The 14,822-nt window shown below is 43.9% G+C and overlaps 1 protein-coding gene across 3 annotated transcripts in view; it reads right to left on the bottom strand.

The window, feature by feature from the left end:
• Nucleotides 1-14,822, bottom strand: part of LOC112217359 (tyrosine-protein phosphatase non-receptor type 14-like) — a 103,162-nt gene that overhangs the window by 65,357 nt on the left and 22,983 nt on the right. For 2 of the 3 annotated variants that reach the window (XM_042300831.1, XM_042300832.1), the window contains exon 2: nucleotides 8,932-9,314. In XM_042300831.1, coding sequence (XP_042156765.1) covers nucleotides 8,932-9,105 — 174 coding nt within the window. In that variant the 5' untranslated portion in view covers nucleotides 9,106-9,314. Of the gene's footprint in view, nucleotides 1-8,931; nucleotides 9,315-10,944; nucleotides 11,390-14,822 lie in introns of those variants that run through there. The other variant, XM_042300833.1, reaches the window with a different exon arrangement.

Below are 14,822 nucleotides of genomic sequence, written 5' to 3'. Positions count from 1 at the left end.
GTACTGACCTCGCCTTCTGGATGGCAGCGGGGTGAACAGGCAGTGGCTCGGGTGGTTGATGTCCTTGATGATCTTTATGGCCTTCCTGTAGCATCGGGTGGTGTAGGTGTCCTGGAGGGCAGGTAGTTTGCCCCTGGTGATGCGTTGTGCAGACCTCACTACCCTCTGGAGAGCCTTACGGTTGAGGGCGGTGCAGTTGCCATACCAGGCGGTGATACAGCCCGCCAGGATGCTCTCGATTGTGCATCTGTAGAAGTTTGTGAGTGCTTTTGGTGACAAGCCGAATTTCTTCAGCCTCCTGAGGTTGAAGAGGCGCTGCTGCGCCTTCCTCACGATGCTGTCTGTGTGAGTGGACCAATTCAGTTTGTCTGTGATGTGTATGCCGAGGAACTTAAAACTTGCTACCCTCTCCACTACTGTTCCATCGATGTGGATGGGGGTGTTCCCTCTGCTGTTTCCTGAAGTCCACAATCATCTCCTTAGTTTTGTTGACGTTGAGTGTGAGGTTATTTTCCTGACACCACACTCCGAGGGCCCTCACCTCCTCCCTGTAGGCCGTCTCGTCGTTGTTGGTAATCAAGCCTACCACTGTTGTGTCGTCCGCAAACTTGATGATTGAGTTGGAGGCGTGCATGGCCACGCAGTCGTGGGTGAACAGGGAGTACAGGAGAGGGCTCAGAACGCACCCTTGTGGGGCCCCAGTGTTGAGGATCAGCGGGGAGGAGATGTTGTTGCCTACCCTCACCACCTGGGGGCGGCCCGTCAGGAAGTCCAGTACCCAGTTGCACAGGGCGGGGTCGAGACCCAGGGTCTCAAGCTTGATGACGAGCTTGGAGGGTACTATGGTGTTGAATGCCGAGCTGTAGTCGATGAACAGCATTCTCACATAGGTATTCCTCTTGTCCAGATGGGTTAGGGCAGTGTGCAGTGTGGTTGAGATTGCATCGTCTGTGGACCTATTTGGGCGGTAAGCAAATTGGAGTGGGTCAAGGGTGTCAGGTAGGGTGGAGGTGATATGGTCCTTGACTAGTCTCTCAAAGCACTTCATGATGACGGATGTGAGTGCTACGGGGCGGTAGTCGTTTAGCTCAGTTACCTTAGTTAGGGAAGTGTTTAGTCCCAGGGTCCTTAGCTTAGTGATGAGCTTTGAGGGTACTATGTTGTTGAATGCTGAGCTGTAGTCAATGAATAGCATTCTCACATAAGTGTTCCTTTTTCCAGGTGTGAAATAGCAGTGTGGAGTGCAATAGAGATTGCATCATCTGTGGATCTGTTGGTGTGGTATGCAAATTGGAGTGGGTCTAGGGTTTATGGGATACTGGTGTTGATGTGAGCCATGACCAGCCTTTCAAAGTATTTCATTTCTACAGACGTGAGTGCTACGGGTCGGTAGTCATTTAGGCATTTTACCTTAGTGTTCTTGGGCACAGGGACTATGGTGGTCTGCTTGAAACATTTTGGTATTACAAACAGGGAGAGGTGGAAAAATGTCTGTGAAGACACTTACCAGTTGATCAGAGCATGCTCGGAGTACACGTCCTGGTAATCCGTCTGGCCCTGCGGCCTTGTGAATGTTGACCTGTTTAAAGGTCTTACTCACATCGGCTGCGGAGAGCGTGATCACACAGTCGTCTGAAACAGCTGATGCTCTCATGCATGGTTCAGTGTTACTTGCCTTGAAGCGAGCATAGAAGTTATTTAGCTTGTCTGGTAGGCTAGGATCACTGGGCAGCTCTCGGCTGTGCTTCCCTTTGTAGTTTGTAATAGTTTGCAGGCCCTGCCACACCGACGAGAGTCGGAGCCGGGGTAGTACGATTCGAAGCCAGTATAGTTCGATATCTGTTTTTTATATTTGATTAATTTGCACTATTTTTTTAAAAACTTGTTTTCGCATTGTCAGTTGGGGAATTGTGTGTAGATTGATGAGGAAAACATTATTTTAATCCATTTTAGAATAAGGCTGTAATGTAACAAAATGTGGAAAAAGTGTAGGGGTCTGAATACTTTCCGAATGCACTGCATCTGTTGTCTTGGGATGTTGTTGTGATTTGTTCTGGACAATGATAAGTAGAGGTCAGGTCATTTATCAATATTGTGTAGAAACTATTCTACAATACTACTTAAAAATCAGAATTTTAAATGTTTGTAAAAAATAACAATTTGTGGTTTATCAAACAATCCTATCCACGTCATGCGCACACCGGTAGGAGGTAAATGTTAATAAATATCCAAATGTTCTCAGCCTCAGTGCTCGTGAACGACCTTGGCTATTTGCATTTCAAAATGCCCCTAATTAACCATGAGTGAACAGGGAGTTAAAACCATCCCTTTAAAGACGGTGGGAAAATACAACGCCATGAAATAGCCTACAACGGCGCAACCAAAAAAACGAGGTGTCAGTGTAAGAAAAAAATTACGAGGTGCTAGTGTAACTGAATACAACCACAAGGTTTTATTAGGATTCAGTTGAGGTCAACCCCCCAAAAAAGAAATAATAAGCCATCCATCATTTAGGCCAACGTTGCTGTTCTGCAGAATGAACGAGTTGTGCATTCCACCTTGCCACCACATTGAGCAGTGTTTTTTGCGCATCACATAACCTATCACCAGCACCTCAAGAGTGGAAGCCTTTTCTGTTCACATATTTGAACTCTTTTTGGTATGGTGCTTTTATGGCTGTGTGTGTGCAGTCTATGGCTCCGTTCGCATTTCTGAACCAATTGATGGTAAAACAAACATCAATTGGTTCCCAAATTGATGTGCACTGGAATGTCGTGTGTTCTCTCTTTCGAAAGTAGGAAATAAATCCTCGCAAAGATCCTATATGATTGGTTTTGTGAAACAATATCTGATGAGCCAATCTGTACTTTCTGGAAAAAAAGTCCTACCGATCTTTAAAAAACGCACTGTGCAAAAAGCATTGTGTGACAAATCTGCCAACACAGCAAGATCAGCCATCTCTCTTTCCATTTCCATTATCTCAGTCTTTTATAGTATTTCAACAAAAGTTTCACTTTCACACGTGCCTCTAATTCAACAAATTACTGTACTTTATATGGATTATTATCGTAACAAATGCACTGACGTGGACAAAATATATCTAGCCTTTCAAGATGTTTCACGAATTCAAAGTGGATATACGATTAAATAGAAAAATAATTTCATCAAAACTCTCCCAATTTCAACATATATTTCCCAATGCTTGACAAGCAGCTTCTACCACTTGGCACTGTGCCTCTGCATGCTCATGGCAGTGCATACATTTCCGTTCATATTGATACATTTCACACTTTGTATTGAAATAACCCCACACATGGTTCACGCACAGATGTGTGTATACACATGGTTAATAAATGAGGCCCCAGGGGTGTCTAGTTGGACTTCAGTTGGATTGAGAATAGAATGTTCCAAATCCAACAGTACTGCTGTTGAAATAAATAAAAATACCTCTATGTGTGTGTGTGTGTGTGTGTGTGTGTGTTTAGCACACCTGTTTCTAAAGGCCAGGACCAGGTGCAAAGTAATTATTTGTTATGTGCGTCAGAGTGTGACCTTAAAGTAATTGTATGTGTGGAGTGTGTATGTGTCACCTGGAATCCTCAACTTTGCTGTATCGCTTTAGGTGATACACACACACTCACACACTTCACACGGAACACACAAGTCCACCCACTTCCACACAGCCTATTGAATTGAAATAAATTACATTCCAGATCCACGCAAAAGTATGTGACTACACCTTCAAATTAGTGGATTTGCCTATTTTAGCCACACCTGTTGCTGACATGAGTATAAAATCGAGCACACAACCATGCAATATCCATAGACAAACATTGGCAGTAGAATGGACTAACTGAAGAGCTGAGTGACTTTCAACGTGGCACCGTCATAGGATGCCACCTTTCCAACAAGTCAGTTCGTAAAATTTGGCTCAGCCGTTAGGAGCGACAATGGCTCATCCGCAAAGTAGAAGGGTACACAAGCTCACAGAACGGGACCGCTGAGTGTGCGCAGCGCGTAAAAATTGTATGTCCTCGGTTGCACCACTCACTTCAGAGTTCCAAACTGCCTCTGGAAGCAACTTCAGCAAAATAACTGTTCGTCGGGAGCTTCGAGAAATGAGTTTCCATGGCTGGAGCCGGTAAAGCTCCAGCCAATTGGACTCTGGAGCAATGGAAACGTGTTCTCTGGAGTGTTCTCTGGAGTGATGATTCACACTTCACCATCTGGCAGTCCGATGGACGAATCTGGGTTTGGCGAATGCCAGGAGAACGCTAACTGCCCCAATGCATGGTGCCAACTGAAAAGTTTAGTGGAGGAGGCATAACGGTCTGGGGCTGTTTTTCATGGTTCAGGCTAGGCACCTTAGCTCCAGTGAAGGAAATCTGTGCTTCCAACTGTGTAGCAACAGTTTGGTAAAGGCCCTTTCCTGTTTCAGCATGCACTCATGCACAAAGTGAGGTCCACACAGAAATTGTTTGTCGAGTTCGGTGTGGTAGAACTTGAATGGCCTGCACAGAGCCCTGACCTCAAACCCATCAAACACCTCTGGGATGAAATGGAAAGCTGACTGCAAGCCAGCCCTAATCGCCCAACATAAGTGCCCGACCTCAATAATGATTTTGTGGCTGAATGGAAGCAAGTCCCTGCAGCAATGTTCCAACATCTAGTGGAAAGCCTTCCCAGAAGAATGGAGGCTTTTATAGCAGTAAAGGGGGGACCAACTCCATATTAATATTCATGATTTTGGAATGAGATGTTCAACGAGCAGGTCCACATACTTTTGGTAATGTGGTGTACATACAGTTGAAGTCGGAAGTTTACGTACACCTTAGCCAAATACATTTAAACTCAGTTCTTCACAATTCCTGACATTTAATCGTTGTAAAAATTCCCTGTCTTAGGTCAGTTAGGATTACCACTTTATTTTAAGAATGTCAAAATAATAGTAGAGAGAATGATTTATTTCAGCTCTTATTTCTTTCATCACATTCCCAGTGGGTCAGAAGTTTACATGCACTGAATTAGTATTTGGTAGCATTGCCTTTAAATTGTTTAACTTGGGTCAAACATTTAACGTAGCCTTCCACAAGCTACCCACAATAAGTTGGGTGAATTTTGGCCCATTTCTCCTGACAGAGCTGGTGTAACTGAGTCAGGTTTGTAGGCCTTCTTGCTCGCACACGCTTTTTCAGTTCTTTCCACAAATTTTCCATAGGATTGAGGTCAGAGCTTTGTGATGGCCACTTCAATACCTTGACTTTGTTGTCATTAAGCCATTTTGCCACAACTTTGAAAGTATGCCTTGTGTCATTGTCCATTTGGAAGACCCATTTGCGACCAAGCTTTAACTTCCTGACTGATGTCTTGAGATGTTGCTTATTTTGTGAAGTGCTCCACCCTCCTGCAGCAAAGCACCCCCACAACATGATGCTTTCACCCCCGTGCGTCACGGTTGGGATGTTCTTCTTCGGCTTGCAAGCCTCCCCCTTTTTACCTCCAAACATAACGATGGTCATTATGGCCAAACAGTACCCTTTTTGTTTCATCAGACCAGAGGATATTTCTCCAAAAAGTACAATCTTTGTTCCCATGTGCAGTTGCAAACCGTAGTCTGTTTTTTTACGGCAGGTTTGGAGCAGTGGCTTCTTCCTCAGCAGTGGCTGAGTGGCCTTTCAGGTTATGTTGATATTGGACTCGTTTTACTGTGGATATAGATACTTTTGTACCTGTTTCCGCCACCATCTTCACAGGGTCCTTTGCTGTTGTTCTGGGATTGAATTGCACTTTTCGCCCAAAGTACATTCATCTCTAGGAGACAGAACGCGTCTCCTTCCTGAGCGGTATGACAGCTGCCTGGTCCCATGGTGTTTATACTTGCGTACTATTATTTGTACAGATGAACATGGCACCTTCAGGCATTTGGAAATTGCTCCCAAGGATGAACCAGACTTGTGGAGGTCTACAATTTTTTTTCTGAGGTCTTGGCTGATTTCTTTTGATTTTCCCATGATGTCAAGCAAAGAGGCACTGAGTTTGAAGGTAGGCCTTGAAATACACCCACAGGTACACCTCCAATTGACTCAAATTATGCCAATTAGCCTATCAGAAGCTTCTAAAGCCATGACATCATTTTCTGGACTTTTCCAAGCTGTTTAAAGGCACAGTCAACTTAGTGTATGTAAACTTATGACCCACTGGAATTGTGATACAGTGAATTAAAAGTGAAATAATTGTTGGAAAATTACTTGTGTCATGCACAAAGTAGATGTCCGAACCGACTTGCCAAAACTATAGTTTGTTAACAAGAAATTTGTGGAGTGGTCGAAAAACGAGTTTTAATGACTCCAACCTAAGTGTATGTAAACTTCAGACTTCAACTGTACATACACACACATACACACAGTCTCAGACACCCATCAATCACATACTCCTGGCGCTGTCAGGATGAGCTGTGGTGAAAGACGAGACACATCAGCAATGAAAGGAGAGAGAAAGAGAGCGAAAGAGAGAAAGATAGTTATTTTTTGACCATAGTCAAGCCTGCCGTGTAGGTGTAGTGTTTGGGTAGGTGGGGAAGAGAGGGGGTTAGATAGAGGTAGGGGGATAAATGGAGGGGAAAGGGGGTTAGACAGAGGCCGAAGCGGGGGTGTGACTGTACCCTGTATTTATGACATATCCGATGCCTGGGAAATATCACAACATTGTGTGAGTACGCACTACATTGCCTCTCTCACATACATGCATGCACAACGCAGGCATTCACACTTACACACACACACACACACACAGGTTCACACAGGCATACACATACATCTGTGTTTACAACAGTGAACAAACAAACATACACATACTTAACACTGCAGACCAAGCCCAAGTCTGTCTAAAATGGGTTAGAAGCTTTAACAAGCATTGTTAACTCTGAACTGGGCTGTAATGAGGAAAACCTCCATATAGGCCAGAACAGTCAAACAGGATGAGGAGGGGGAGAGAGTGAGAAGAAATTAGATAGTGTGAAAAGGAGGAAAGGAGGAGAGAGGAGAGAGAGAGAAAAGTTGCCGGGGTCAAAGAAAAGGAATAAAAAAAGAGAGTGAGAAAAGGAGGGAGGAAGGAGAGAACAAGAAAGGAAGGGAATGACAATAAAAACACAAGTTCAATCTCTAAACCAACAGATATTTATCATCGAATGACGAGGAGGAGGTGAGAGTTAGAGAGAGGGGGATGGAAGGGGGGAGGTGGGGGTAGTGGGTCTTGGGACGGGTATCTCTTTCTTCTGCAGTGGAGGACAAAGGGATGCTATGCTTCGTTAGAGAAAGACAAGAGCCCCTATGGAGAGACGGAGCGGAGGGCAGAGAAAAATACACAGGGCCTGCAGAGAGACGCGTGGCAGAGTTACACACACACAGTCCTCTGTCTCTGTCAAACACACACAACACCTACAGTGCCTTCAGAAATTATTCCCACCCCTTGACTTTGTCCACATTTTGTTGTGTTACAGCCTGAATTTAAAATGGATTCAATTGAGATTTTGTGTCACTAGCCTACACACAATACCCCATAATGTCAAAGTGTAATTATGTTTGATACATTTTTACAAATTAATAAAATATGAAAAGCTGAAATGTCTTGAGTCAATAAGTATTCAACACCTTTATTATGGCAAGCCTAAATAAGTTCAGGAGTAAAAATATGCTTAATTATTTGCATGGCCTCTGTGTGCAATAATAGTGGTTAACATGATTTTTGAATGACTACCCCATCTCTGTACCCCACACAATTATATGTCGAGCAGTGAATTTCAAACACAGATTCAACCTCAAAGACCAGGTAGGTTTTCCAATGCCTCGCAAAGAAGGACACCTATTGGTAGATGGGTTTAAAAAAAGCAGATATTGAATATCCCTTTGAGCCTGGTGAAGTTATTAATTACACTTTGGATGGTGTATCAATACACCTTGCACTACACAGATACAGGAGTCCTTCCTTACTCAGTTGCCAGAGAGGAAGGAAACCGCTCAGGGATTTCACCATGGTGACTTTAAAACAGTTACAGAGTTTAATGTGATAGGAGAAAACTGAGGATAGATCGACAACATTGTAGTTACTCCACAATACTAACCTAAATGATAGAGTGGAAAGAAAGAATCCTGTACAGAATAAAAATATTCCCAAACATGCATCATGTTTGCAATAAGGCACTAAAGTAAAACGGAATATAATGTGGCCAAGGAATAGGGAGTTTTTAGGGGGATACAAATAAACAGAATACAGCTTTAAGCACAGGAAACTTGGTTGTCTGCTTTCCAACAGACACTGGGAGACGAATGTACCTTTCAGCAGGACAATAACCTAAAACACTAGCTGAAATCTACAGTGGAGTTGCTTACCAAGATGACATTGAATGTCCCTGAGTGGCTGTATGGCAATGATCAACAATCAACTTAACACACCTTGAATATTTTTTTGAAAGAATAATGGACAAATGTTGTACAATCCAGGTGTGGAAAGCTCTTAGAGACTTACACAGAAAGACTCACAGCTGTAATCACTACCAAAGGTGATTCTAACATGTATTGACTCAGGGGTGTGAATACTTATGTCAATGAGACATTTCTGCATTTCGTATCCAATAATGGGGTATTATGTCATTATGGGGTATTATGTGTAGATGGGTGAGAAAAAATATTTAAATATATTGAATTCATTTTGAATTCATGCTGTAACACAACAAAATGTTGAACAAGTCAAGGTGTGCGAACACTTTCTGATCTTCAGCGTTGCGGATTGTGGACAGTATTGTGTGTGTGCTTGTGTACGCATATCTTTCTGTTTATGTGGAATCAACATAATGTACTGTAAGCTGTGGGAGAGGTGTGCTAGGGATAGAGAGATGAATGTAGTTGCAGAGCTAGTGTGTGTTTTTCCCCCCACCTCTCGTAGTTCCAGTCTCTGGGCCACGGCCTCCAGACATTCCTGCCCCGTACTCTCCACAGACAGAGTACACTCGATCACATTGTTGTCCAGCAGACGAATCCGCGTCACAAAGTAGTTCTTGCTTAGCACGTTGTAGCGCCGTGTCCGACGCAGCATCAGCCTAAACGGCATGGCTCAGAGGTCACAGTACGGTGAGAGGTGAAAGGTCACGAGAGAATGAGGGGGTGGGGCTTTAGGACGTTGATGCTGCTCTTCCCACCCTCGCGTGGCAGCCACACCCCAGGGTGAAGCAGTGCTCTCTGGGAAGGCGCTGGCCCATTCCCTGAGACGTCCGGAAGAGGAGAAAGAGGAGAGGTGGACTGGAGGAAGATCACTGGGAGCTGCAGGGAGAGATGGGAAAGAAGAAAGATTTAATATCAGAAAAAATATACCAGCTAAAATAACAATACAGGACAGTGCAGTACATGTGAGTGATTGAGCAGTTATAGATTCCCCTAGATGTCTTTTGATGTAACTCAAAAGCCCTGAACCAAAAGAACCCAAAATCTTTTAGGTGAGGGTAAGCTGCCTAAATAATTTAACACAAGTGAATGAATTTAAAGGACAGAACAGTAGATTGTCAAATAAAATCACTGAAATGGCACAACCAACTAGTAGAAGTACTGGTGCTTCAAGCCACGCAGCTGGCTTCTTTAAACCTCCATTTGAGAGTTGTTTGTGTCTGGGGGAAGATGTGAAGACATGGATGGATCAAGTTCAAACAGTAGAAAGAGGAATTCATGCGAGGCAGCAGCTGGCTTTGGAGGAACTAATGGAGCTTCTCTTCTCATATCTCCTGAGTGGGAGTCCTTTCCTTTTTATCTGGCTCAGCCAAAGAGGACAGCACACCAGACATTATACAGTGTAGCATTACATTATAGACACACGCGATCTCTACTCCAAATATAACTCTCATACACTAACAAACAATTCCTACAGCTTAGAAGTACATGTAGACTCCCTAACATGTGAATATTTTAGACAGAGTAGACACACACGTGCACACACACTTACACACACTTACACACTCAGTGTGTGGTTAAGTAGGGTTCAGAGAGTACTAGAATGGGAACCGTTTGAACAGTATGCCTGGATTAATGATCAGGTCTGGGCTTTCATGTTCTGTAGAAGAGCCTACCATCAGGAGAGAAAAAGGGCTTTGAAGTTGTTCAACACACACACAGACAGACAGACACACCAAGGTCTCCGTTATGAAAATGTGGTGCTGGACATTTGACCAGCAGAATTTTCATTTGAGAAATTTACCGGACCCACAGGCCTTTGCATAGGGTGCGTAACCTGATTAGGACGTTCCCTCGCGGTGCTCAGAATGACAGAAATCACTTCAGATGATGGTAATTATTCTTCACAGAACATGCACGTCGAGTACGCAATAATTGGTGTCCTTCTTACAGCGCACTTTGAAGATGTTAGAACAACTTTCCACATTTACTTTACCTCAGCCAACAAGACGAGTAACAAACAGCAAAATGACTAGCCCATGCATAAGCGGCACATGAGTTTAAAGTTTTGGGAAGCTAATATTCACCATCCACCTTTTTATAGAGCATCATCGCATTTGCTGACTTATGTAAAATCTCATATCCTGATAAAGGTCATTTTCTGTAAATTCAATGAATAAATAGTTTATATAAAATTACCACATGTAAAGGCCTATTTCTTATTACATTTTGAAATATACTCAACAAATAAAAAGGTACTTACTCATATTTGATTATTTCTCCTTTTATTTAGAACCTTGGCGCAAATGTTCAATTAAGCATGTAACAAAATATAAAATATGAATGTATAAAATCTAAAAAGGTAAATAGAAATCACTTCAACTATAGGTGAAAAACAAAATCAATATAGGCCGAAAATATATATATATATATATATTTTGGGGGGCTTGCCTGTTTTGCATGTTATTTTGGCATTAATACGTGTCACATATCAATTTGCATTTGGTACCTCGGGTCGAGTGTTATCACCAACTCATGAAACCCCAGTTTCTCGACCGTATAAATTGGGGCCATGTCTTTGCAGATGTAAGTTGTAACGGCAGCTGTTATCTCCTTCCATCTTTGTGATTCTTTGCCATATGGTGTGTTGCGGGCAAAAGCCTCTTGCAACGTCTGAGGTTTGTTTTGAGCACTCGACTGTACTTTTTTGGGTCTCATCCGTAGACTCTCTCTGTACTGTTTCACATGATTTTTGCGTAGGTGGTAAGAGGTTAGTGGTCTTTGAGCCTGTTGTCAGGACCGGCCTGCGGCAGAGGACGGTTTTCTGGTCCGTGTCAGACGTTTCATACCCTAACCACGTCCATGCGACTGAAGTAGCCCCTCTTTTAGGTACGAGCTCAGTGTCTCTGTGCACTGTGTCAAGTTCACTCTCCTCCATGTTTGTTTGTGTTGTAAATTTCCTTCCACACGGCAAAGCGTCGTCCAATTGGCGAAAAAAATTGCCGTAAAGAGTGATTTGCGACACAACGAAATAAACGATAGAGCATAATATGAAATGATAAATCAAATCAAATCAAATCAAATTTTATTTGTCACATACACATGGTTAGCAGATGTTAATGCGAGTGTAGCGAAATGCTTGTGCTTCTAGTTCCGACAATGCAGTAATAACGAGCAAGTAATCTAACTAACAATTCCAAAAAAAAACTACTGTCTTATACACAGTGTAAGGGGATAAAGAATATGTACATAAGGATATATGAATGAGTGATGGTACAGAGCAGCATAGGCAAGATACAGTAGATGATATCGAGTACAGTATATACATATGAGATAAGTATGTAAACCAAGTGGCATAGTTAAAGTGGCTAGTGATACATGTATTACATAAGGATGCAGTCGATGATATAGAGTACAGTATCAACGTATGCATATGAGATGAACAATGTAGGGTAAGTAACATTATATAAGGTAGCATTGTTTAAAGTGGCTAGTGATATATTTACATAATTTCCCATCAATTCCCATGATTAAAGTGGCTGGAGTAGAGTCAGTGTCATTGACAGTGTGTTGGCAGTAGCCACTCAATGTTAGTGGTGGCTGTTTAACAGTCTGATGGCCTTGAGATAGAAGCTGTTTTTCAGTCTCTCGGTCCCAGCTTTGATGCACCTGTACTGACCTCGCCTTCTGGATGACAGCGGGGTGAACAGGCAGTGGCTCGGGTGGTTGATGTCCTTGATGATCTTTATGGCCTTCCTGTAGCATCGGGTGGTGTAGGTGTCCTGGAGGGCAGGTAGTTTGCCCCCGGTGATGCGTTGTGCAGACCTCACTACCCTCTGGAGAGCCTTACGGTTGAGGGCGGTGCAGTTGCCATACCAGGCGGTGATACAGCCCGCCAGGATGCTCTCGATTGTGCATCTGTAGAAGTTTGTGAGTGCTTTTGGTGACAAGCCGAATTTCTTCAGCCTCCTGAGGTTGAAGAGGCGCTGCTGCGCCTTCCTCACGATGCTGTCTGTGTGAGTGGACCAATTCAGTTTGTCTGTGATGTGTATGCCGAGGAACTTAAAACTTGCTACCCTCTCCACTACTGTTCCATCGATGTGGATGGGGGTGTTCCCTCTGCTGTTTCCTGAAGTCCACAATCATCTCCTTAGTTTTGTTGACGTTGAGTGTGAGGTTATTTTCCTGACACCACACTCCGAGGGCCCTCACCTCCTCCCTGTAGGCCGTCTCGTCGTTGTTGGTAATCAAGCCTACCACTGTTGTGTCGTCCGCAAACTTGATGATTGAGTTGGAGGCGTGCATGGCCACGCAGTCGTGGGTGAACAGGGAGTACAGGAGGGGGCTCAGAACGCACCCTTGTGGGGCCCCAGTGTTGAGGATCAGCGGGGAGGAGATGTTGTTGCCTACCCTCACCACCTGATAGACAAACATCTATCGGCATAAGATATAAACTCATGTCAACTGCGTTTATTTTCAGCAAACTTAACCTATGTAAATATTTGTATGCACATAACAAGATTCAACCACTGAGATATAAACTGAACAAGTTCCACAGACATGTGACTAACAGAAATGGAATAATATGTCCCTGAACAAAGGGGGTCGAAATCAAAAGTAACAGACGGTATCTGGTGTGGCCACCAGCTACATTAAGTACTGCAGTGCATCTCCTCCTCATGGAAGGCACCAGATTTGCCAGTTCTTGCTGTGAGATATTACCCCACTCATCCACCAAGGTACCGACAAGTTCCCGAACATTTCTGGGGGGAATGGCCCTAGCCCTCACCCTCCGATCCAACAGGTCCCAGATGTGCTCAAAGGGATTGAGTTCCGGCCTCTTCGCTGGCCATTGCAGAACACTGACATTTCTGTCCTGTAGGAAATCACGCACAGAATGAGCAGTAGGGCTGGTGGCATGGTCATGCTGGAGGGTCATGTCAAGATGAGCCTGCGGGAAGGTTACCACATGAGGGAGGAGGATGTCTACCCTGTAATGCACAGCATTGAGATTTCCTGCAATGACAACAAGCTCAGTCCGATGATGCTGTGACACACCGCCCCAAACCATGACAGATCCTCCACCTCCAAATCGATCCCGCTCCAGAGTACAGGCCTCGGTGTAACGCTCATTCCTTCGGCGATAAACGCGAATCCGATCATCACCCCCGGTGAGACAAAACCGCGTCTTGTCAGAGAAGATCACTTTTTGCCAGTCTGGTCCAGCGATGGTGGGTTTGTGCCCATAGGCGACGTTGTTGCCAGTGATGTCTGGTGAGGACCTGCCTTACAACAGGCCTACAAGTCCTCAGTCCAGCCCCTCTCAGCCTATTGCGGACAGTCTGAGCACTGATGGAGGGATTGTGCGTTCCTGGTGTAACTCGGGCAGTTGTTGTTGCCATTCTATACCTGTCCCGCAGGTGTGATGTTCGGATGTACCGATCCTGTGAGGGTGTTGTTATACGTGGTCTGCCACTGCGAGGACGATCAGCTGTCCATCCTGTCTCCCTGTAGCGCTGTCTTAAGCATCTCAGGGACATTGCAATTTATTGCTCTGGCCACATGTTCAGTCCTCATGCCTCATGCCTCCTTATAAACACATTTCATGCAATTCTACTACACTTTATATGACTGCAGACATTAGAATAATCTTTTTAATACGACAAATTACAGGGTAGCCTACTCTTCTGACACTGACAATAAAAATGACGTATGTATAATAAGCCTACGAGAAGGGGAGACACAAATAGAATATGATGCCCATCTAAACTGGAGGAGGAAATTAATGTCCAAAAACAAACTTTTCAGGGGCACTGACCCAACAATGGACGTGCCGCCTATGAGCCTATGTCAATCTACCCTCTAACATAGTAGAAAAGTTGACATGTTCTATTGGTCAGCTTGTCGAGAAAGAAATAGCACAAACAGACTCTAGGACATTTGTGGGACGATAGATCCCAGATTCATACAAAGTACGTTGCAACAGATCAGCACATTTAGCTTAAAATATTGATAAACTATTCATTCTAAACCTTATTAGCGCACCAACAAGGCAGTAGGGTACGCGGAAATGTGCATTTGGCTACCAGACAATGAAAGAAAGCTGATAGAGAAATAGGCTAATGGTTTCAATGGCATATGGAAGTCTTTATAAAATAATTGCCTCCACAGATATGGTCAGATTTTGCTTGGGCTACTTTGAAGCAAGGTAAAACATGCCTCGTAAAATCTAGTAAAGCGTTCAGGTTTCAAACAATGAAGTCGCTATATGTTTTTAAAATACATACTGCCTCCAGCACATTGCACAGTGGTGTGTGATGTGTTGCTGAAGCCTGCCTTCCATTGCCTATGCATTTGAATGGCGAATGGGAAGCACACTTCAATTAC

Source organism: Oncorhynchus tshawytscha, linkage group LG18, assembly GCF_018296145.1.
Source record: "Oncorhynchus tshawytscha isolate Ot180627B linkage group LG18, Otsh_v2.0, whole genome shotgun sequence".
In the NCBI taxonomy this organism is placed as follows: domain Eukaryota; kingdom Metazoa; phylum Chordata; class Actinopteri; order Salmoniformes; family Salmonidae; genus Oncorhynchus; species Oncorhynchus tshawytscha.
This window is presented reverse-complemented; position numbering and strand designations above follow the sequence as displayed.